This window comes from Bubalus bubalis, chromosome 19 (genome assembly GCF_019923935.1).
Source record: "Bubalus bubalis isolate 160015118507 breed Murrah chromosome 19, NDDB_SH_1, whole genome shotgun sequence".
NCBI classification, from domain to species: domain Eukaryota; kingdom Metazoa; phylum Chordata; class Mammalia; order Artiodactyla; family Bovidae; genus Bubalus; species Bubalus bubalis.
In genome coordinates this window covers 35145587-35172142 of record NC_059175.1, presented here as the reverse complement: position 1 = coordinate 35172142, position 26556 = coordinate 35145587, and the positions used below count along the sequence as shown (strand labels likewise).

The following is a 26556-nucleotide window of genomic DNA, read 5'->3' as shown; positions in this document are numbered from 1 at the left end:
CCACTATCACAAGTTATGACAGAACATATATCTGATCTAAGTTCTAATTTACACCTATCATGCCAGTGTGATTAATACCACCTCCTTTCACTCCCTGAAGTATGCTAGGCTGTACTGTAAATGATATGACCATCAGAGGTATAGTTAGTTAAAACTCAACCACCGTTTGTATACTTTCTTACAACTAAATCTTTTCTCTATCTCCTTTTCCCAGAGACTGGAAGAGAATACTTTTGTTGGGTTCTTGTTCCAACATCCTGGGAACAGTATAATAGGAACATAGGCTTCCCCTCTGGACTGTATTTAGCCATTTTATTACTTATAAAACTAAGAATACAAAGGTATCCTATAAAGTACAGTTTTGATTTATCTTGGGAGTAACTTTACATTTCTAAGTTTTCTTTTTTTTTTTTTTTTTTGGTTTCTTTTGGCCATGAGGCATGTGGGATTTTCCCTAAGCAGGGCTTGAACCCATGGCCCCTGCATTGGGAGTCTTAACCACATCTAAGTTTTTTTCAATTGTACATTTCAGGGTTCACTATGCCAATACACTATATGCCAACTGCTTAGATGAGAAATACTAGTAAATATAAGATACAATCTCAGGTCTGGAGATCAACATGAAATGGGAATAGGTGTGTATATATATATGAAAATATATACAGCACTTACTAGTAATACTACGGGAAAAACAAAAAGTTTGATAAAGACTTCACTAGACTGTAAGCTAAGTACTACAACATATTTTGCTAATATTTTTACATGAAAAATCTGTTTTCATCTCCATACCAACCATACAAGGTAGGTGCTAATATTATCATTCTCATGTTTAAAAAAAATGAACATTAGTTCATTGACTAAAGTCACATAAATACCAGATATGGTAGCAAGATCTGAATCTAAGTTATATGACTCTAGAGTCTATCTTATTCCATATGGAATCACCCTGCATATGCAATTCTCCTGTCTTTCAAAGGAGAATGTATCTTCAGTGTACATACTAGTTTGTAATTACATGATAGTCTGACCTTCGGTTCACAATTACGATGCCATCCTAATGGCACAGTATCATGATACTGTGATGATCACACAGTATCATGTCTGATACACAGTAACCACCCCAAAAAACATTTACTGAATAGATGCCCCACATCACACTATGAATATTAAAATGTAAGAATTTATAATGGAAATGCTATCTTGTGATTAATTATAATAATGACAATAACTATAGTAGCAATGCATATAAAAAAGGAGCAGATAAGAAAGATCATACTGCTTTAATGTATCTGTTTTTCAATTTCTATTGCTTTGGAAAGGAATCACACTTTCTAAAGTAAGAATAAGCTTATTTAATATGATTAACAATGAACTGCCTTGACCCTAACAATTTACCTTACCTAATTATCTTCTAATCATTTCATCATCTCTATTTTTACATGCTAAGTAATCTGTGAATTTTTAAAGATTTTCTGGTAAAGATAACTTAGATGTTTGTGGTAGAAAATGAAGAAGAGTTGGGGAAAAAATATGAAGTACTTTCTTAAGAGTTCATCTCTTTCCCTTTTTTACAGTAAAATTAGAGATCAGAATGCTTAGGCTTATAACATTTGTTGTAATTCCTGTACAAAATAGTAACCAAATTCACAAAGCACTTTCACTTTGTGAACACAAACAAAGTACGTGTTCACCAAGCCATACAAAAGCCATACCAAAAAAAGCCATACAAAAGCCATTCACCGGGCTACAAAAAAGATTCAAAGAAATCTTGGTCATCACATTATTTTATTGCTATTTTTCTGCAGAAAATCTATGAAAAGCACTGTCTGCAATCAGAACATTTTCTAAGATGGTGAATAACTAAAATCTATTTCCATATAAAGATTACAATCACTGGATGTTCTGCTAAAACTTCTATGTCTTAGTCTGTTAAATCATTAGGTTTCCACAGTCCTCTCGTCAGAAATCTTTCATCGTAAGAAAAAAGTTCTGTTTCTCTCTGAAACAACTCACTATGTCAATGAACCTTGTAAAAGAACAGAACAGCTGTGCCTAAAAGCTGAGACAATTAATTGTTATATACCCCCAGCCTATTAGATTTATTTACAAAGTTAGCTGTACATTTTGCTTATACAGCTATTTTCATGTTTCTGTTTTTCTCTATGAAACGACTATTTATAGGTAGGATCACTTGTCTGGCAGGTGGCTTCTATGAATGTAATTAAGGACTTCCCTCTCAGAGCCTGAGGAGTAAAGGGTACAAACATACTTTGGCTGCAGGACACAATTTGAATGTGAGTCAGAAAGCTGAAAAATGCTTTTACAATGTTATTTTCTAACCTTTCCATTTGTATTATTGGTTTCACACCTTACTAATTCCAGTATTTCCATCATTAATTACTCACTATTTCTAATTGACCTGTCTCTTTTACCAGTCTTAAAAAAAAATGCTTCTGCCCAGTGTTTCCCATTTTTGATGTGACATTACTTCTACCAAAACTCTCTGAAACTCGCTAATTAATTCTTTCCTCACCTTCTAAACTCTACTAATTAGGTATCTAGGCCACCATTCCACTAAAGTTGTCCTCTACAAGTTCACTATTTGCCCAATGCAAAGGTTTTTTTCTCAGCTTTTCAAACTCCCTGACTTTTCCATTATAGTACTATTGGCCAATGATAACCAAACCTAGCTTCTTTCTCTTCGTTTCTATAATCACACTATCTTGGTCCTCTTCATACCTATTTCTCACTGTTGCTTATGCACCTCTCTTAAAGGTCTGCATTCCTTCCTCCTATTTTATACTCTTTAATATTACCAAAAATTCTATCATTTGCCCTTAGGTTTCTGTTTTCATTGTCTCCGTAACACTAACAAATTCAATTTAAACCTTTAAATAAACAAAGCCTCAAAGTTTCAATTCTACATTTTATCATTATTCTACATTTGTTAAGAAACAAATCTATTTTCATGTTTGGTGATCTGTCATCTCAAATTCAGTATGTCCTGTAATCAAATTAATTCATCCTTAAAAAAAAAAAAAAAAAACTTTCCAAAATTTCCTTCTACAGCCAATAGTAACAATGTCTGAACTAGAAAATTACATCCAGGACAACAAATATCACTGAGACATCTTATACAGACTATATCACAGTAGTATCTTATTTTTATGTACTATTAAGTTCTGAATCAGTGCCCACATGTAGTTTTCTGTTTATGCTTTTTATGGCTCAAAAAAATAATTTATATACATCAAAGAAGACACACCTCATCAAAATTATCAAGACAAAAACATAATGACTAATCTGGAGTCCCAGGAATAAGAAAAACACATGATACATTAAGCTTTTTCAAGAACCTTGGTCAGTGGTGATTTTAATTATGCAAAAATTCGATAATACACAATTTATTTGTGTAATGCAAATGTAAACAAACTCTCTAATTAAAACTTTACTACCTGTTATTCTTCCATACATTTCACTCAGGCATGCATAAATAAGTGAATTAGCACCAATAATCAAAATCGAAAAGTAAATTTACAAACATTGCTTGAATTTAACCTTAAAAAGCTCTGAACTATTATAAATATAACAATAAAAAGCACTTCTTTGGTTATCTCTTGCATGAACAGGACATCTGAATATGACCACACTAACTGCTAATATTTTTATATTTATTTATGTTTTCTGATAACTCCTTTAAATATGACTGCTTTATAGACGAGCCTTTGTCTGACATGCTGGTTAGACACACTGAGATAATACAAATTCTGGTCACGTTTTGCTGCCAAGTAAGTTTAGGTCAGGTTAGGTTTTGTCACATCACTTTATTTACAAAAAACAGCTTTCATTTTCAGAGTTTTTGGTTTTTCAAAACTGTGGATAATAGGCTGTGGGTCTGTACAATTAGTATTACCAACATCCCAGACCCTGCATTCTTTTCTACAACAAAGTCATTGAAACTGCATTTCTCCCAATGACAAAAAATATGTACCAATATTGAAGTATAAATTTAGATCTCCTTAGTCAAGTTGAGTAAAGTTCAATAAGGAAAAAACTTGTCACCACAGAGAATTTAATCCCCAACAAATAACTTTTCTATCAATTCAGAATAAAAATTTACTGTGTATGGTTAAAAAAAAAAAAAAAAAAACCATTGGAAAGAAAGACTTCTGCTTCAGGGCAGCTACCTGGCTACTAAAGTACATCTGTGAACTACCAAAATGGGTGCTACCTCACAGCAAGTTAGAAATGTAGAATCTTGCACGCTCCCATACCTCCCCAATCTGACTTCTCATTAAATCAACATCCTCAGGTGTTGCATTTGTACATTTACTTAGAAAAAAGTAACCTAACAGGCCCAACTGCTTTTCCTTAAAAAGGTCTACTTACCAGGTTAGTTGCTGGCTTACATCTGGAAACAAACTCAGGGAATGTTTCTACCACCCTAACTGGTAAGAGTGGCTTCCTGGCCCTAAACCATTTATGCAAACAGTATGGTTTATGCTGACCATCTGCTTTCATTCTGTGAGTCTGGATACACTTAGAACACTTATTCAACAGAGGCAGAGAGCAAAGAAAAGTATTTCTAGGTAAAGCTGAAAAATAAAGAGAGACTTCCCTGAGACTCTGAAGCAAGTGTCTCTGGAACCTAGATACATTCTTTTGCACAATCAAAAAAACCTCAACGAGAGAATTTTAATTTAAAGTATTCCTTGGTCTACCATATTCCCGGACAAGGAGGAGAGGCAAATTCAACCATTAACCACCACTCCAACCCACCCACCCTCCCACCCAACTAAGAAGCTACCCTTACCCTGGTTATAAACATGAAAACGAGTCAGTCTCAACAGAAACAAACAAAACAAAAAACTAAAAACACATTAAATATTAGAATTATCATATACATAATACAAACAATGAAATAATATTTTATATATGTAAAGTTGGGGGGGGGCGGCACTTCCCTTGTAGTTCAGTGGCTAAGAGTCCACGCTCCCAAAGAAGGGGGCCCAGGGTTCGACTACTGGTCAGCAAAGTAGATCCCGAGTGCTGCAATGAAGATCCTGTTTGCCACAACTAAGACTCAGTGCAGCCAAATAAATAAATACAAAAAAAAAAAAAAAAAGAAAATACAGCAGGGGGTTTGGCAAACTTGTTCCATTAAGGGTCAGACTAAATATTTTGGGCTTTGAAAGCTATTAATATAAGGTCTCTTTTATAAGTAATTAACTCAGTAATAGTAGCACCAAAGCAGGTATCAGATCAGATCAGTCGCTCAGTCGTGTCCAACTCTTTGCGACCCCATGAATCGCAGCACGCCAGGCCTCCCTATCCATCACCAACTCCCGGAGTTCAATCAGACTTCCTGATGTTCAAGCTAGTTTTAGAAAAGGCAGAGGAACCAGAGATCAAATTGCCAACATCTGCTGGATCATGGAAAAAGCAAGAGAGTTCCAGAAAAACATCTATTTCTGCTTTATTGACTATGCCAAAGCCTTTGACTGTGTAGATCACAATAAACTGTGGAAAATTCTGAAAGAGATGGGAATACCAGACCACCTGATCTGCCTCTTGAGAAATCTGTATGCAGGTCAGGAAGCAAAAGTTAGAACTGGACATGGAACAACAGACTGGTTCCAAATAGGAAAAGGAGTATGTCAAGGCTGTATATTGTCACCCTGTTTATTTAACTTACATGCAGAGTACATCATGAGAAACGCTGGGCTGGAAGAAGCACAAGCTGGAATCAAGATTGCTGGGAGAAATTTCAATAACCTCAGATATGCAGATGACACCACCCTTATGGCAGAAAGTGAAGAGGAACTCAAAAGCCTCTTGATGAAAGTGAAAGTGGAGAGTGAAAAAGTTGGCTTAAAGCTCAACATTCAGAAAGCAGGTATAGACAATATTAAATGAGCATGTCTATGTCTGAATAAGACTATTAGAAATGCAGCTTTGTAAGCCTTACATCACAAGATCTTCAAGCTATAACTTGCAAACTTTTGGTTTAAAAGAAAGAAAGGACCAGAAATATAAGATTCAAAATTTACAATCATCTAAGCAGAACTTCTTAAAATAAAAACAGCATGATTGAAATTTTAAAAACTCAATGGGGGGATAAAATAATAGATACAGCTGAGGGGAGAACTAATGAACTGAAAGATATATCTAAAGATATTATGTATCACTAATGAACTGGAAGATGTATCTGAAGATGATATGTATATGATCCCCACGAAAAAAGCAGACAAAATACATGAAAGAATTTAAAAAACAAGAACGATAATAAGAAGTCTAACATGTATTTAGTAAGAATTTCTAAACAAGATAAGAAAAAATATAGGAGATGCAATACTCAAAACCTCAGATTGAGAACTTTTCAAAATTCTTCAAAAACTTAGAATCAGGATGTTCAATGAATTTCAAAATAGTACAAACAACCATCTAAACACATTTTTTTCCAAGATATTTAAGGCAAAAGAAATAATACATAATCTGAAAAGACAGATTATGTAGCAAGAAAAGCAATGTGATATATATATATAAAAAAATGAAACCAAAAGTGTATGAATCCTGACTCAAAATGTTATCTGTAAGATAGGAAATCTGAACACTGAATACTAGATGATCTAAAGAGGAGTACTGCTAATTTACTTAGTTGTGCTAACAGTATTGCAGTTAAATATTTTAAAGTCCTTATCCCTTAGAAATACACACAGATGTATTTACAAATGAAATTAATATATGCCTAAGTTTGCTTTAAAATTATCCACAAAGAAAAAAGGAAAATATACATATGAAGTAAGACTGCCCCATATGTTTATATAGTTGAAGGGGGATAAGGAATACATGAGGGCTCCTTATATTTTTCTTACATATTATGACTGAAATTTTTCATAATAAAATATTTTTAGTGAAAGTCTGATAATCCCAAGTATGTGGATCAAGAACAACTCTAATATATCTCTACTATGATATATAATTTTTTCACATAAGCAGTAATTCTACACCAAATTATACAACCTAGAGTAACTTATGTATGAGTACCAGAATTCATATACAAGACTATATATAAAATTACTCTTTGTAAGAGCAAGGAACTACAAATGACCAAATGTCCAAGATTAAAAGAATGAATAAATCACTATTATTTAATAACATTTACCTTCTGGGTTTTCACCCTAATACTTGACAGACACTATGCTAGGATCTTTGAACAAATTTTCTCATGTTATACTGTAATAATCTTGTAAGAGCCAGAGTATTACTAGGTTGGCATAAAAGTAATTACAGTTTCAGACCCAAATTTTAAATCATTATAACTAGGCTCAAACACATCTTTATTAATCAAAACAGGAATCATTACAATCAACCCATTTTTGTCAACAAGAAATAGATTTGTTTATTCCTGTAGCATAAAAATCCATGCTTCAGGATTTAACAAACTCTTGGAAAGCGTTTTCCATGCAAAATGTTGTCAAGATGTTTGAATTAGTGGTAGTCAGTTGGCAAGAGGTCAGGTGAATATGGCAGATGAGGCAAAACTTTGTAGCCCAATTCATCCAACATCTAAAGCACCTGTGTGACATGTGGTCAGCTGCTGTCATGCAGAAGAACTGAGCCATTTTCTGCTGACCCATGCTGGCTGCAGGGTTTGCAGTTTTCAGTTCATCTCATCGATTTGCTGAGCATACTTCTCAGATGTAATGGTTTCACTAGGATTCAGAAAGCTGAAGTGGATCAGGCTGGCAGCAGATCACCAAACAGTGACCATGACCCGTTCTGGTGCATGTTTGGCTTTTGGAATTGCTTTGGAGCTTCTTCTTGGTCCAATTACTGAGCTGGCTGTCGTTGGCTGTCGTATAAAATCCACTTTTCTTCACACGTCACAATCTGATCCAGAAATGGTTCATAGTTGATACACAGAATAAGAGAAAATGACACTTCAAGACAACGATCTTTTTGATTTGTGGTCAGCTCATTAGGCACCCACTTATCAAGCTTTTTCACCCTTCCAATTTGCTTAAAATGCCAAACAACCAAAGAATGGTCAACACTGAGTTCTTAGGCAACTTCTTGTACAGTTATAAGGGGATCAACTTCAATGATCCTCTCAAGTGGGTCGTTGTCAGCTTCCCATGGCCAGTCACTGAGCTCATCTTCAAGGCTCTCATCTCCTTTGCAAAACTTCCTGAACCACCACTGGACTGTACATTCATTAGGAGTTTCTGGGCCAAATGCATTGTTGATGTTGCAAGTAATCTCTACTGCTTATGACCCATTTTGAACTCAAATAAGAAAATCACTTGAATTTGCTTTTCGTCTAACATCATCCATAGTCTGTAATACATATAAAATAATCAGCAAGTAATAATTCATTAGCAAAACATGTAAAGCAAGAAGTGCACATCGAAATGATGTATAATGTAACATTTATTTAAGAATGCATTCCAATATCAAACGGTAAAGCTCAACAATGCAAAAGCAAAATTACTTTTGTACCAGCCTAATATAACCCTTTCCATAAAAAAGAAAACTTAGGCTCAGAAAATTAAATAGCAAGTTAGGTATTTCCCTGCAGATTACGGAGCAAGAATTTGGATCAAGATCTTCCCTATTACCAACTCAGTTTTCATTTCCCAGAATAATTAGGAATGTATATTTTCAAAAAAGAAATGTCAGTTTTCTAAGCAAAATAGTTTAATTTGATAGTATTAAAAATATCTTTTTCACAGCATTATAAAAATAAACTGTGGTTAATGCAGACCTGCACAAATTACCAGTTAGGTCTGAAGTAATACTGTTTCAATTTGTAATTCCTATTTTATCTCTGTATGAGTCTGTTGCTGCTGCTGCTAAGTCGCTTCAGTCGTGTCCGACTCTGTGCAACCCCACAGACAGCAGCCCACCAGGCTCCTCTGTCCATGGGATTCTCCAGGCAAGAACGCTGGACTGGGTTGCCATTTCCTCCTCCAATGCATGAAAGTGAAAAGTCAAAGTGAAGTCGCTCAGTCGTGTCCGACTCCTAGCGACCCCATGGACTGAAGCCCACCAGGCTCCTCCGTCCATGGGATTTTCCAGGCAAGAGAACTGGAGTGGGGTGCCATTGCCTTCTCCAGTATGAGTCTGTAAGCATATAATAAAATCAACTGGGGGTAAAGGAAGCAGGGTTTGACAAGTTTATTTCAAACAACCTTCTTAATATTGTTACAAGTCTCCTCAGCACTGATCTACCTATAATATTTAGAAAGCCCTTTTCTTAAGTCTCACAACTTTAAGTGATCTCTAAAGTTTCTGCTACCTCTAAACTCTCAGTACTTACTCAGCTTCAAGGTTCCACACCAATAAACTTGAACTACACTACTTCCTGCCTACCTCTTCTAGTTTCTCATTCTCCACTCTCCCTCTCCCCAAGCACTTTCTATCTATGGTTCCTTCCTATCTCTGGGCCTTAGTATTATATACTCTTTCTACTTGACTTTCCCCCTACATCTTCACTTACTGTTTCCCTGTTAGTCCTGGATTAACTAAGTATCGGAGTTTTCCCTGACAATCCCCCTAACCACCTATCAACTCCCTTTCACATACTCAAATTTTACATTATTTTGAGCATTTATTTCTACTTAAAATTCTGTGTTGACTTGCTTTTATCTGTGTTCTCTCTACTAGAACATAAACTCCTCAGTGGAAATATTCAAGGTTTTCACCACTGAATCACCAGCAAAAGAAAATTACCCAGCACATAGTAAAGGTAAATAAATATTTGTCAACTATGACTAAGGGAGAAAGGAGTGAAGAAATTATAGCAATATTACAAGAAACATACAGTATATTACAGAAGCTCAAATAAGGAAGATATTCAACCCAGCTGAGAAATAAACATTAACTTTGTAGAAAATGTGTTTCTAGTTAAGAGTGAAAAGAACAGTTTGGAAAACGACAGAACTAGAATAGGGACACTAGTTATGAAGCCAATGCAATCACCCAAGAAAGAAAATGAGGACTCTGTAATGGTATGACAACAGAAACGGAAAAAAAGATTTATCCAAGGAGAGGGAAATGGCAACCCGCTCCAGTATTCCTGCCTGGGAAACTCCATGGACAGCAGAACCTGTTGGGGTACAGTCTATAGGGTTGCAAAGGAGTCAGACATGACTTAGCAACTAAAACAACATCTTTTATTTTTAATTTTATTGAAGTACAGTTTATTTACAATGTTGTGTTAATTTCTGCTGTAGAGCAAAGTGAATCAGTTATAAATATATTATCTTTCATATTGTATTCCATTATGGCTTATCACGGGATATTGAATAAAGTTCTTAGTGCTTAAAAAAATTTTTTTTCAGTATTTTAAAGATAAAGTCATTATCATCTGGTCACAGATCTGACATGCAGAACAAGGACAAGGAATGAGGTCAGAATGTCTCCTGGGTATTCTCTTGGGTGATCTGGCCCATTAAAGTAATGCGCTGAAGACCCAGATGGAAAATACAGAAAGATTTTTATAAGAGTAAGGTAATTAGTAAGTGTGAAACACAGAAAGCTTGATATACATGACCACATGGTTAAGATATTGAGTAAGCTGTTGAAAAAATTGGTCTGGAGCCCTCAAACTCAACACAAATTTGATGGTCATTTACTCAGCCAATAAATGATTTATGGTCCTTATCAAGCGCACTGGGGCTGTGCCAGGCGCGGGGATACAATGGGGAACACCACCAAGCGCGTGTCCTCACAAAACCTACATTCCAGGAGACAATAAACAATACCGCAATCGGCAACAGTGACAAGAGCTATGGAAGAAAACAAAACCAAATGGAAAATGATGGAGATGAGGGTTACAACAGGTGATCAGAGAAGGTCTCACTGATAAAGTGGTATTTGAACACAGCTAAATGAAGTGAGAGAGCAAGCCTACTAAGATTAGGGGAAGAATAATCCAGACAGAATGTAAGAAGTACAAAGGCCCTGAGAAGAGAATAAGAGTAGGAATGAATAGAGAGAGGCTGTTTTGCCAAATATAATGAACAAAAGGAAGACTTAGGAAATGAGAATGGTTGTGAAGAAGTCACTAACTAGATTATAATGGCAGTCATCACATATAGAGGTTGTATATTTTTAAGAAAAACTATTTTGTCACATATATTCCACTATTTAATACAATGTTAAAATACAGCAGATGCTCAATGAATTTTTTCAAATTAATGAGTGAATAAATCAAATGGAATTCCCACTATATTTGAACCCAATTTATATTTAACCACTTCCTGAACTCCAATTTTTTCCCAAAGGAGAAACCAAATACCAATCTAAAAGTCTGTATTATAAGCTTTAGTAATCTTCAGAAGCAGAATGTTTAAAAGTTTGAACAGTGACATCATCTCTAAAACAAGTATGTGCCCTTCCAAGAGGACTGCTTAGAAGGAAAACATCTACTTCATAACAAATAATTTCTAGACTGTCTGCTAGACAGTCTAGAATAAACAAGTCATCATTTGATAAATCCTTCACACAATTGGTAATGTTTTGATAAAATATCATTTAGACCAAGTTCTGATCATGTTAGCGAGCCAACAATTTACCACAGTAGCTCAGCTCTATGCTAGGAAAAATCACTAAAAATAGTCTGGAAAAAAAACTACGTACCAGTATTACAAGAGCAGTAACTAATATAATCCTGAAAAACATGGTTAAAAATATAGATTTACTGCATTTACCCAGTCCTAATTAATAAAATCAAACAAGCAATCACTCAAAATTCACCACTAAAAACAAGCATTCTTTTGGTAATTAATAATCCACACAGTTTAAATCTGGTTCAGTGAACTAAATATTCTAGACTCAGAATCAACAAGGATATTCCAAGGTTATTAAATGTTCCCACATTCAGGGAATTCAGAGAAGGCAATGGCACCCCACTCCAGTACTCTTGCCTGGAAAATCCCATGGATGGAGGAGCCTGGTATGCTGCAGTCCATGAGGTCGCTAAGAGTCAGACACGACTGAGCGACTTCACTTTCTCTTTTCACTTTCGTGCATTGGAGAAGGAAATGGCAACCCACTCCAGCGTTCTTGCCTGGAGAATCCCAGGGACGGGGAAGCCTGGTGGGCTGCAGTCTATGGGGTCACACAGAGTCGGACACGACTGAAGTGACTTAGCATAGCTTTCAGGAAATTACTAAGTCACTGTTTTCCATACTTTCAAAGAGTATATGCATAAGAATATTTTAAGTGGAGTGAATATTAATATCTTTAAAATTACCAACGTTTAGAAAACTCACTCATCAAAACTTCTTCACCTTCAGTATAGTTGAATATTGCTTCACTTTCACATTTACTCTTGTTTTTGCATACTGAAATAAGTAAATGTTATTCTATTTCACTCATTTATACTAAGCACATGTTGCCAAATTGCTGTTAAGTATTTAATCAATTTCCCATGCAATACTCTCTTCTACTTTCTTGAGGATACGCACACCAAGAGATGGGCAGTAGAATCTTCCTCACAAAGCACTGCCAACTCAGAGGAAAAAAACCTAAAATTCAGTAAAGGACTGAGTAAAAAACAAATAAAATAAAAAACAATTAAAATTTATCTTCAATCAAGGAATAGAAAACACTATCAAGTATACATAGAAAAAAAAAACTAGTCCATTTCAATAGCATGTCTTATTACAGTAGTCACCAGAAGACTAGAAATGGAATAAGAGAAATAGAAATCAATGAAAGAAATTGAAAAAACAAGGGAAAATAGAGAAACAATCACATGAAGATACTTTGTAACTATTAATGAGGTCTTCCACTGAAAATATTATCAGTGAGGTCCAAGAAACGCTTACCATCTACCCTTTTTCTCCATAAAAATACTAAGCCAATTTTCATAATCATTCTACCAATTTAATTAGGTCAACACAACTTTCATTGGATTGGAATTCTAATTTTTCCAACTTACTAACTGGTAGCTTTGAACTCCATATGGTGATCTATTAATTTTTCTTTAAATAGTCATTTTGAAAAAAATTGAAGAAAAAAATTCACCTATCCAGATGTGTTAATGCCTAAAACCTATCAAAAGGTCAGACTGAAGAGGAAAAAAAGACATATTCAGAAAATGATTTTTAAAGTTTTTTTAAAGTTGGAATTAGTGGAATTATTCCAAATTCTATTTAATCATATAAATTCACTTCCCTTTCAAATTAAAAAAATCCATATATATCATGATACACCTGACACACATAGGCAGACTTGGATTAAAATAACTTCGACTTTACATACAACACAGCGATACAACATACTATTGAGCAAATGAAGTTAAATATAAAAGGGTATATGTAGGAGAAAATCACATAAACTTCAAAAACAAACAAAAATCACATAAACTTCAAAAATGTAGGAGAAAATCACATAAACTTCAAAAACCGGCAAAACTAATCTATGGTATCAGAAGTCAGAATAGTGCTGTCTTTGGTGGGGGAAGTAGTGCCTAAATGCAGACAGAATAGGAACTTCTAGGGTATTGCACTATTCTGACTCTTGACCTGGGTTCAATTTGTTAACTTTCATAGAACTGTAAATTTATGACAACTCTCAGATCTACATTTTCTTCAATTATAAATAACATTTACTGCTTTCTTCCTATGCTGCTGCTGCTACTGCTGCTAAGTCACTTCAGTTGTGTCCGACTCTGTGCGACCCCATAGACGGCAGCCCAGCAGGTTCCCCTGTCCCTAGGATTCTACAGGCAAGAACACTGGAGTGGGTTGCCATTTCCTTCTCCATTTCTTCCTATAGTAAATATTTTAACAACAAAAAAAGATGTTTTAACAACTCCACACAGTTTTAAACTCTACAGTACCCCCATTCTACAAACCCAACATGAATATTAAAATTCTTTCTCTTAGTCTACTCTCAGTAAAATACTTTGTTTTTTATTTATGCCCTATTTGATTTAACCACATCCACTCAAAGTTGAAACAATGTCTCATTTTTTTTTAACAGTTCACACTTAAACTCTCCCTCTTCTCATCTCCTTTGCTTTAACTGAACATGTAAAAAACACCTAATATCTATGTATATCTACCTGCCAACTGTAATATTTTACAAACATTTCACTAACTCCTCCAATAGAGATGAGAAAATATGATCAGAAAAGGCAGTTTGTCCAAAGTAAAAAAATTACAAAAGGCAAGGTTCCAAAGCTCAGGCGCTTACAGTTCCAGACTGTCTATGTGTCAAGCAACTGTTTAGTCAGTAAGTCCTCTCCGACTCTTTTGCAAACCCAAGGACTGCAGCCCGCCAGGCTCCTCTATCCATGGGATTTCCCAGGCAAGAATACTGGAGTGGGTTGCCATTTCCTTCTCCAGGGGATTTTCCTGACCCAGGGATCGAACCCGCGTCTCCTGTGTTAGCAAGTCGATTCTTTACCACTGAGCTACCAGGGAAAGCATGTTATTAAATGCTGTCCACATTCATACCACATTGTCCATATTAGTATCCTACTATTTTATATATTTTTTACCTTATTGTCTATCTTTATACATATAATCCTACTATTCAAATTGTAGACATATATAATAACTTTATCAAGTCATATCTCACCTACCTTGAACTATGCTATGAAGCAATTATCTGTCTTGAAAACAACCAGGATGCAAAAGAAAGCACTCCAAAAGATGTCAATAAAAATTCAAAGTATATATCATCAAAGTTTACTCACTACAGTTCATATGTTATTGACAGTAAAGCCCTTTAATTCCTATAATCACAACCTATTTATCCTTATTTTCCATATAATGTTAACAAGTCCAGTTACACAGTTTCTATTTTACATCACAGTAATATAAAAAAAAATTTCTAAAGGAACTCCAAATATGCTAAAAATAGACATAATATTTATACAGACACATACTTCCCCCAAATCCACTCATATTCAAGTACCCCAGGTGACTATTTAGTGGCAATATACTTATTTAAAAAATAATTATACTTTTTTCTGACACACTTTTATAATGTAGAAATAATTACTGATGTAAGTAAAAGAAATTTCCTAGGACTCAAAAATTAAATCTAAACTTTCTTAACAAAACAACTATTACAAGAAACAATAATATAGCAAAAGGCAACTGCCACAGTCTATCCAAATCTCTTAAGCTTTTTATTTCCTTTTGAAAACCAGCATTTTAAAAAATTTCTTCATTCTGCCAGGTAAAACAATATATACTTATATATTCAAAACAATGTGGAAACATGAATACACAACACTGAATTCTCCCGTGACAGAAAAGGGCTATTGTAAGGTTTTATTAAAAATACAAAGTGATTTAAACTTTAAGACTATGCCAATCTAAAATTTAGCTCATTACAAACTTATAAAATTTTATGTTAAGAATTATTCCTACATGAAATACAGAATCCTATACAATTTAAGAATAAACCCAGTCCACTTTATACCATGTTATAGCGTTCAAAAATAACACAAATTACAACCTACAGTAATAAAATCACAAACCACTCTAAATAAACAAGGTAAAAATAGCTATTTGCATTCAAATATCCCACTACCATGACTTTATACTAAAATTTGTGACAGATATGAATAAAATTGTATCTACAACACATTGTTAAATGAAACATTCTACAACATTCCACTTGCCACCCCAGACAGTGCCATATAGCTAGACGTTAGAGTTCATAGCTCACCTACCTCCAACCACTGGAGTCTTCTCACTCACTCTGCAACTCTATTCCCCTCAGTTCCGCTCCCCCCTTGGGGGAGGGGGTTAGTGGTGATGGGGTTGTGGATATTATACAGAATTATGAGTGAAAGAAAAACCAGGGCAATTAAAAGTTTTACTATATGAGGGATGAACATTAAGCATGGAAATAACTAGCAATATTAAGATGTGATTTCTCAAAATATGAAACTATTGATAAAAAATATATATGTATACACATCTAAAAACAGTTAAATACACTTTTATCTGGCAAGCTGTTTCTTCTAAGTAACTAAAAGTACATTACTTGGCAATCTTCTCTGTTTACAGCTTCTGTGTCTCTTCACTATTTATTCATTGTAAGAAACACATGAAATTACACTGGGTTCTGAACAAGATTACTTGCAATCCCTGCAAGTGGCAATTCAATTCTTGTTTTGCTCTTTTTAATAGAGTGTTAACTTCCCCAAATACTGTTCATCTTTTACCCAAATAATCAGAGGGTAGGATGTCTGGATTTGGCAACGAAACAGTCCATGTTTTTCAGGATAATCTTAATTTCAAATATTCTCTCTCACCATCAGGTTACATGTTTAAAGTCAGAAAATACGTTTAAAGTCAAAGTCATGTTAATGTGGAAAATAATAAAAACACTTCTGGTATCTACTTCCAAACTGCACGTATCTAGAAATAAGTTTGATACAAATTTACAGAGCCCTTTGAGCATGCAATATTAATGAAGGGGAGATACACTACAAAACAATGGAAGGAAATTATTTATGCTTTGGTTTGGAATGCAGCCAAACATCTATATACTCATAATCAGAAGCACACAATTACTTTACAATATGCCTAAAATCTCTCAGTCTAGTCAAGCACTACCTTCAAAGGTTTGAAAAGCGCTGGTCTGAAATATAATCAGCCTTCAGTATATTTATATACAAAGCTCATCACCAATTTTTTTCTCAACAATATGCCAGGAATATGTCAGTTCAGAAAAGTAAGTACAATTATTTAAACACTGCCCTTTTATGCAAAGGTATTACAGGTGTCAACAATTTGATGAGGATTCCCCTCTAGGTCATTCCTTATCTATCTCCCATTTTTTTCCTTAATTCCTCTAGCTTTGGATTCCTTTATAAAGATAACTGGCAGGTGCTTCAAATACTATGTTCTGATACAGGTATATCCCAACCATAATATAAACTCTGTAAAGCCAAGAATTACGCCTTTCTGATTCACATTAACATTTACTACAAAAATATGCTGATTTAACAAACCATTACACATCCAAATTCTTCAACATTTTAGGATAAACAAAATGGCAAAGTAATTGAAGGGGCCAGATTCTTTAAAATTCAGGTAATTAAGGTTAAAAACTCTTGTATATTGATTACTAATCTCAACTGACTCCTCGAACAGGTATGTTTGAAGCCTTGGTACATCCCCAATTTTATTATATTTTATATAAATTTTGTCATTACCAGTCACATCACTCAGTTTATGCAATATGTCTGGCTGGACAACTCCATAAGAGGAATATTAAGAATGTACTTAGGCTTATGTTCTCTTTCAATCTTATGATTCTGAACGCACGAATGTTATATTTAGCTAGTTTTACGTAATTATTTTCAATTTAGTTTGCATCTGTACAATCTTCTAAGTACACTTATCCTATCAATGTAACTTTGAAGTAGCTATTCAGCTTTAACCCGGTTACAGTAACAAGAAAAAAAAGCACAGATAATACAAAACAATGGATGATCCAAAAAGCATTAACAGTCAACTCTCAATTATTCATATGTGGATTACCTAGTTAATATTTTAGCCTGTTTACATTCACTATTCTAAGAGTATTTGCCTAAGAAATAAAAATTGATGCTAACAATTCAAATGAAAGATACATCAATCTACAGTAGGGGATGAAAAAACACAAAATCATCCCCAACCATATATAAAGTTATTTATATATTTAGAATTCTTCCACTAGTATTTACCTTTTTATGAAGTATAGATAACTGAGAGTGGACTGCATTCAGCTTGGTGATAGGAGTACAGATACACAGGCATGCAAACCATTCACTCACCCCACTGTGCTTTTCACAGCCCTATTTTCAGTAGCCTGAGACCTGGGAGGGGGAGGAGGCAGCAAGTCACTGCAGATGATCACTTAAAAGGAAATTGAGAGTTGACTATAATTTACATTTAAAGTACTATGAAATACCATACTCCTACATATACTCATTGCTGTTTATGGGAATCCTTCTGACAGTAATTTAACAAGTGATTTAACAAGACTTGCTCTTTAACCTTTCGATATCCCAGAAACACCCTGATATCTGAGAATCACAAAGACTGAAGGTGACAGGGCTATGCATGTAAAGTAGTATGCATTTTGGAGATCAGAAAACTGAAGCCTAAAGAGGTTAAATAAGCGTGCCAAGATCAACCTCAGATTAAGGGAGAGAACTGAGTCCTCCAGAACTCAATTTCAATGCTAGAGCTGACAGTGCCTTCAAGCCAAAGCTCTCCCCTTGGCTTCAAAGATCACAATCTTGCTAATTTTTAAGCTTTCTTCTCTTGTTGGCCTCTTTCCTTTTATCGATCCCTGTGCTGTGACGTACACTCTAATCAGCATATACGCTAACATCCAAATCTTTAGCTTTTTCTCTATTTACATTCTTCCCTCTCTCAAGGCCCTAAAGCAGAGAACAATCAGATCACAAGTTAAAAACAATTACAAAAACATCCATGCCAGAAATTGCTGCTACCTCTTACACATCTCTGACAAACTCAAAGTGCAAAGCTGAACTCATTATCATCACTTCCAAAACAATTTCTCCATTTCTTGGCACCAATGCTTTCATTGTCAAGTCTGCAAATTTAAATACTCTTTTACTTCTACTCTCAATATTGTGCCCCTTTTCTCATCTCTCTCTCTCCATTCTTCCTTACAATACATGTTTCAGTTATTATTATTATATGATATATGCTGAGAAAGCAGCGTAAGATCCAGTGAAAAAAGAACTGAGCAAAGAACTTAAATAAGGCAATAGTAAGTGATATTTAGAAAGGAATAAACAAAGATGTGGAAAAGTAGAGAAGGAAGGAATGAATTCCCACTGGGATGATAAGGAAGGATTTTCCCAGAAGTGGCATATGACCTAGACCCTAAAGAATTAGGATTTCTCTAAAGAGTGCTGAAAACGGAATTCTAAGCACAGAAAACAACCTATGCAAAGTAAACAGAAACTGCATGCCATGTGCAAGGAATAACAAACAGTCACCTCTGACTAAAGCAGAAAATCTCAATCAAAGGCACAACACGATCTCCAAGGAGAAACAATATGAATGTGGAATGTAGGTGCTTAGACTAGCAAATTCTCCAATACCCCCCTTTGAGAAGCACTGTGTGAAAAGAAGGGAGTGCTTTACCCAAGCTAACTATGTGGAGAGACAGACAGACAGAGAATGGTATGGTTAAGATAGTATAGAAGAAAATAATTCTGGAATCACAAAAGGCCTTCAATGCCAAGCTAGGAAATCTGGACTTTATACTGTGAGCAAAAATGAAACTATTAAGTGCACATGGATTATTGTTGTTATTTTAAATAAGAGAAATGAAAAGATCAGATCTAGATTTCAGGAAAATTATCCTGGCAATCACATAGGAGAAAAAATGAAAAAAGTGAGAGAAAAGAATATTTTACTGTCAACATAACCAGATAATGAGGTCATCCAAATGATATAATGTGCAGTAGACCAACAACAATGAAAATAGGAGAAGCTGGATTCAGTAGGTATTTCAGAGGCAAATTGGGGAAACACGTCAAATGAACAAAGTGGACAAGCAATGGGTCTCTAGCTTGAATACCAAAGGATGGTGGTGGTACCAAGAAAGTGAAAAGTGGGTAAGTTTTGGGGTACAAAATTTTATACACCACAATCTCTGACAATTACCTACCACACATACACACTAATAAATTTTGCAAGTTTAGAAGAAAAAGTGTGAATAAAAATGTAATTATTGTAACCATCTCAATTCATGGATTTTTTGAAGCCACGAGTGAAAAGGCTACAGAAGGTAGCATCAATGAGAGAGAGGACAAGAAAAGTCAAGAACAGAACCTTAGGGTACACTTGCTAAAGGAGCTGGAAGACCAGCCAGTAAACAGAGAAAGAGTGGCATGAGAGTTAAGGAAAAGAACCAGAGTTTTAAGACTAGCCACAGTGTAGTAGCTAGAAGTGCATAATCTGCAGTTAGTCACTCACTAGTTATTCAGGTAAGGCTGAATAACTTACCTTTCTGAGTTTCAGTCATTAGAATTTTAAAAGCCTGTATCTTCAACTGTAAAACAGGGATAAGAGAACCTCAAACAGTCGTCCGGGCTTCCCAGGTGGCACAGTAGTAAAGACTCTACCTGGCAATGCAGGAAACACAAAAGACAGGGTTCTATCCCTACGTCGGGAAGATCCCTTGGAGAAGGAAATTCGAGAAGGAATTTCCACTCCAAATCCTTGCCTGGAAAATCCCATGGACAGAGGATACTGGCAGGCTACAGTCCACAGGGTGGCAAAGAGTAGGACATGACTGAGCACGCACGCACAGAAAGAGTTGTTGAAGATTAAGTAAAATAATACGTTTTACTGTCTGGAACAACATTAATACAGTAGTAGTACTAATAATAGAATGGGGAACTTAAAAATGCCAATGAATTTTGCATGAGGTTACTAGCATCCTTTAAGAAAACTATTTTAAGTACGGGGGAGAGCTGTGCTTACAAGACTGAAGGAGTTAAGAAAGAAAACTAGAGTGAGGATAAACTATTCTGTGTGTAAAGCCTATGAAAAAATGACTGTTTTAAAAATCTTTGTCTTTATTGTTCCATATGTCTCACCATCATCCCATGCCTAGCAAAGTGATCCATAGAAAGAATACAACAAATGTTTGCTGAATATGAGAAAATTAACCTAACAGGAAGTAAAGAAGCAAGAAATCTTCTACAAAGAATCTTAGGGGAAACATAATTAGGAGCATAAAATTAGGAGCATAAAATTCTTATCCAGTTTAGCCTTGGAAACGAAGAGAGATGCTTTATCCTCTGATTCGAGAAAACAGAAGGTGAGCATAGGTGAAATATAAAGGGGAGAAGACAAGTAGTTTCACATTAGACAGCTTCCATCCTCTTAATAAAGAAATAAAAGAAATAAAATCTTCCTCCATGCAGGGTAGGAGGATTCCGAAGTCAGTTTAGAATCTGGAGAAAAAAATTAGTGGGTTCATCCATTTTAACATATATTCAACTTAATCTGCCTCCAATACCCTGGTCTAGTGCCCCATCATCTCAGACTCTATCAGTGGCCTACAGAGCAGCTCCTCTTCCTGCTGTCTCTTCCCAAGGTGTGGCATATTCTCTCGACATGAGAGCCCACATTTCCTTCCACCGTGTCCACTACTATTTTATGAGAAGTCAATCTCTCCATGAAGCTGCCTCTGAGCCTCTCCTCAAAGAGTTAATCATTCTCTCCTCTAGGCTACTTCTGTTCCTTGTATAGTTTGATTAGTTTATTGTTCTATATCACAATCACTTATGTCTGTTCCAGTAAACTCCAAAAAAGGGAGTAATATCTTCCTCATCTTTAGTCCTCCAGCACTTAATTCAGCATTTATTATATAAAAAGCAGTCAAATGTTTGTTTCGTCTAACTGAAGTTAAGTGATTAAACATGAGTTTAATCCTAACAAGAAAAAAAATCACGCAACACAGTGTTCAAATCTGCATCATTCAGATAACCTTCCTGCTTTTCTAAGTATTAAAGAGCAGCTAAGACACTCAACCTTTTCATTCCTAGTAATGGAAAAATAAAAGGATTGAATGGTCAAAAATATGTTAAGACTCAATACTTAATAAATTATATTTTATATTTGAATATACATGTTTCCATGTCCTAGGAATTCACCTTGAACACAATAATTAAATTATACTAAGAAGGGTTTCTTATTCCAGGAAGAATACTCTCTCCCCAAGTTATTTAGTACCAGGAAGAGATGCCTTAGTGGACTGATTTAAAAAAAAAAAAAAAAAGACTATCCTTGCGGTGGAAGTGGTTAAGGGAGCATTTCAGTTTCAAAATAAATTTTGGCATGCAAAACAGAGAGAGTATTTAATGATACCAACAGCAGTTATCAGGGACTTTCACAATTAAGTAATTGCCTGAACAAAACTTAAAGCAACAATTACCAATAAATCAACTATAGGATCTCCTACAATGAAGTTTCTAAACTCAAAATTAACCCATAAACAATTTTTAACTGAAGCACTTTCATACAAAGCATAGCAGTAACATCAAAACAAAAACTAAAGAACTTTAAACCTCTCCTGGACTTCAAGAAGCTTGCAAGGATTGCCAAGTCTTATTACCAAGAAATTTTCTGGAATCAGGGAGAAAAACCATAAAGTAGAATATTTAATATTTTTAAATAAAATACCACATTTTATCTTAAGTACATATAATAGATTGTTCTTTACTTACTAATGTCACAGTTTGTTTGTTTTTTTTTTACAGTTGTTATACTCAAGAACTTATGAAGTGCTGTATGTTAATTATCTCTCAAGAAAAGAAGAAAAAATGATCACAATAGGGGTGGGAGCCTAGGAAACAAACTATGTGATGCGGACACACGCGAGTTTCTTATAACTTACTATATTCATGTATTCACATATGATTTATATATTTTGAAGTTTTTCTTAACAAATTGAAAAACAATAAAAAAGAATTCCAGTTCAGAGAGATTATACCCAATTAATTGTTATGTCTCAAAAATAAATGAAAGCTTCAATACAGTGATTCCTGGTTAACAAGTTCATAATATTAAAAACAATCATCTGAAATACTTTAAATGTGATACCAAGAAGCAAGAAGTTTGATTTCATTGTTTAGGAAAGCAACTAACATTTAGTTAACATCACTCACAAAGTCCTAGGTCCCATTCTGAGTACTATATGGCCGAGTTCCTTTACTTCTCATATTCTTAACAACCTTCAAGAATAACCTGAATTTTTTTTTTTTTTTGAGCTGAAGAAACCAAGAGTTAATGAAGGTTAAATAAACCGCCCCCAGTCACCCAGCTGAGATTACAACTCAGAACCATTTGACTTTATACTACACACTGATGGCTCCTCTAGGAATTACAATGACCATGGCCTCTATTTTATAATGAACTTTGTTAGACAGCTACACAATGACTTTCTCAAAGGTTACATAAAAATAATGAGAATGAGAGCAAACCCTGCCTTACAGCATTTAAGAAATTTTTTCAGTTACTCAAACTTTATCTAAAACATGCCGTAATCCAATCCACAAACAGCTGCCCTTCAGCTGCAACCCAGACTGCCCCACAGTTCTCAAATGATTACGGAAGCTTAATTCCTCATGAACTTTCTTCATGTTAGATCCACAAGCCTTCTTCTAACAATGAATGTTTGTGAGAATAGCAATTTCTCAAACAATAGAGTCACTATACAATGAATCTAACTCAGATTATTTTTCTTATTCAAAACTTCCTTAAGATTTGAGAACAGTTCTCACATGTCCTCTCACTCTTCATTACATGTTGCTTTTGCAATCAGTTTCACTAGTTGTGCGTACTTCATTCTAAACTGAAATCCATCTTGTCAGGGCAAGCGTTTTCTGCACTTTTTGTACTGATATTATCCTAGAAACACCTATAGACACAGATGGTTACTAAACACTCAGGGAATACAGCATTCTAAATAATAAATATACAGCTATCTGTGTACTTGAGTAAAACTGGAGTAAATGAAAGGTATCAACTCAAATTTGTACATAAGCTCTTTTACTACCCCAAATTTTGACACCAGACAAACCACTACATATAGGAGATCAGCAAAGTCAATTTAAAGCACAAGTATAATTCATTTTCTAGTACCACATTCAAACAGATTTTTAATGCACAAATTAAACCCAATATCTATCGAATAAATGATCTTCGCACCTTCATCTAAAACATATATGCACATATATAAATTAAATCACTAAAACTACATCTTTTACAAAACTCAAATGCTAAATTGAGCCCTGTGGGAATCTTATTTTGTCATGAAATTTACTAGAAAATCTTTTTGCTCATGTATTTTATACAGACTTTTCATATGCGTGTTATAGTCAAGTTTCCAAACTGTTACACAAAAGTCAAGTTTTATATCTCTCTACATTAATATTCAAACCCTATCTGCTGAAAAAAGTTCTAATTTAGTGCATTAGTAATCTAATTAGTTGTCATTTCTATTACTTAAGCCCTATTTTATTGTAGCAACTCCACAAAAGTACCTTGTTCACCCGAAACAAAGTCCCTGAACTTTCGGAATAAAATATTGTTAAAAAAAATTTATTGTAGTTAAATTAAAAACTAGCCTTTCAGTCCACAAAACAGTAATCTTACATTATGATATACAAAATAAAACAAATTAGAGAATGCGCTATGCTTTAGATACAGAAATGATCCTCAACAATGAGCCCGCATCTAACAAATACTGTAAATAAGTCATTATGTCAAGTAGAACGTAGTTTAAAATTTTTATATAGAATGTTTAAAAGGACTTTTTTTTAAACTTTCTAAAGTGTTTTTCAGATCTCAAAAAGGAAACTGGTTCTATACAGCTGAACCAGGTTACACGCTAAGTTACAGCGGGTGTGAAACGACTTCATCGGAATCAATAGACTCAATCTTGTTTACCGTGGAAGAGAAAAGAAAAACCCTGTATATAACTACCAAATCCTCGGCCGAGATACTGAATAAACTCCAATTATGGTGAGTGATGAAAATATACTGGCCAGTAGCCGGATTAGGTCCTTAAAAATATAACCCGGGTTTACCCAGTTCCGAAGGTGTAAACAAACCCGTCGCCACTGCAGAAGGTAAACAATGAACCTGCAGCTAGGGTGAGGGGGCGGTCTTTGCCAACTACAGTCTCAGCGGCCCGGGAAAGGGAAACAAGAGGGAAACACACACGCTTCGCAGAAATCACGGGCTCTGGGTTTCGCTACTGACTTATCAATGCTGCGAGTCCCCCAGGGCGGTGGGCAAGGAGAAATGCATCACGCAGTCGGCAAGGACCGAGCAGGTCCGGCTTTGGCGCTGGGGGACGGGGAGGGCAGGATGTGGTCTCTCTTCCCTCAGACATCCTCTAGCAACCTAAATAACAGCCTCCACCTCCCTCCGGCCGCCCCTGGGATTCGGCTGCTTGAGCTCCGGGATAGTACGACTACGTTCCCCCCGGGGTCTAGAAAACCCAGAGGGTCGGCGACTCCGCCGAGTCCCGCTTGGTGCTTCTGGGCACCGCAGCACCCAGAGGCCCGGAAAAGGGCTTAGGGAGAGGAAAGCGGGCACCGGGAAGGGGGATGGGTCCGGGAAGACAGCCCCCGACTTGCTCCCGCGGGCCGGCAGGCGGGGCTCGGGCTCTGTCTCTCGTACCCCCGCAGGTCCCGTGCGGGGCCGGTCCCTGCCCGCGGCCCCCAACCCCGGCTCCTCCCCAATAGGACGCCCTCGCCGGCGCCCTGCGTTACCTCGGGTCAGGTCCAGCGGGACGTTCTCCTCGCCGCTGTCATTCCGCCCTGCGCGAAACAGACACATAGCCCCAATTAGGATTCGCTCCCAGGCCAGCGGTGGCAGCCCTGGCTCCGACCAGCGCCCCGGCTCGCTCCACCCGCCCAGGGCCCGGGGGAGGCAAGTGCCAGGGGTGGCGGTTGCCGGGCGGCGAGGGGTGAGGGCTGCAGCGGACTTACCTCGTATTCGGAGGTTCTTCAGCGAGCGGCCGCGGCCGATCGCCGCCATATTGACGGGTTTCAGTCACAACACCGGAAACCTCGCCCAATCGCGCGAGAACCCCTTCCCCTCCCCGCGCGCCGCGCCTGCCCCCCGCGGCATCTCTCCCGCCCCTCGGCGGCGGCTGGCGGCGGGCAGCGGGTGGTGCCGGCTCACCCGGGCGCGGAGGGAATAGGATGCCGACTTGGGATCTCGATAGAGCTTTCGACGGAGGGTGGAAGGCTCCGCGACGTGCTCGGTCCTACGGGGCACGTCCGCCAGGAGGGGGCATTTCCCACGGGGGGAATCCCATTGATGCGAATTTGCAGCGTGGAGGATGCTTCCCGTCCAGCCGCCGCGGAAACCGTAATCTAAACCGACGCTAGGTGGGAGGAGGCCGTGATGCGCCGGACTGGCCACCTGCTGAAACCATCCAGGATGACCGTTTTCAAGTCCTGAAATAGACAGCCCTTCTTCCTTATTTATCAATTCAAGACGATTTTATTAAAACAACAATACCAAAAAAAAAAAAAAATTCACCGTTTTAATGTAACTAAATTCTGCCTAGAATCTCTTTGCCCCAACCAAGTTAACATATAACAAAGTTTGTTCTCCGACCTCGCTCAAACCACCGTGCTAAGCAGCCTTGCATTTGATCTTCAAAGCCACACTCAGCCAGGCTGGCTTCTTTAAGTGGAAGTGGTCGGGTGGAAGTTTTGTTTTTGACCGCTTGGAGCGGAACCCGAGAACGGGATGAAGAAGTCAGGGGTGCAGGGTGGTGGTCCCTGACGGTGGGTGGGATTGTTCCCGCGCACGCGCGGGCGCCTGCGGGCCCGGGGAGAGGGTTTCCTCTCTTCCTGGAACCAAGAGTAGTGGCTGAAGCCTCTGTCTGGGTTTTCCCTCTGTGTAACTCCTGAAACAGTGGGTAGTGCAGATGTTGTGGACCAATATTTTTTATAGATGAACCTAACACTTACTACGTGTAGAGACTTTAATCACTATATATGCTTCTGGCCAC

General features: G+C 36.6%; 1 protein-coding gene across 2 annotated transcripts in view; it reads right to left on the bottom strand.

The window, feature by feature from the left end:
• RICTOR (RPTOR independent companion of MTOR complex 2) overlaps positions 1-26333 on the bottom strand; it is a 137472-nt gene extending 111139 nt beyond the window's left edge. Inside the window, exons 1-3 of one of the 2 annotated variants that reach the window (XM_006063515.4) lie at positions 26157-26333; positions 25520-25993; positions 25301-25348 (exon numbers count right to left, since the gene is read on the bottom strand). In XM_006063515.4, the coding sequence (XP_006063577.2) occupies positions 25301-25348; positions 25520-25568 (97 nt within the window). In that variant the 5' untranslated portion in view covers positions 25569-25993; positions 26157-26333. The remainder of the gene's footprint in view (positions 1-25300; positions 25349-25519; positions 25994-26156) is intronic. The other variant, XM_025270572.3, reaches the window with a different exon arrangement.
• Between the last annotated feature and the right edge of the window lie 223 nt (positions 26334-26556).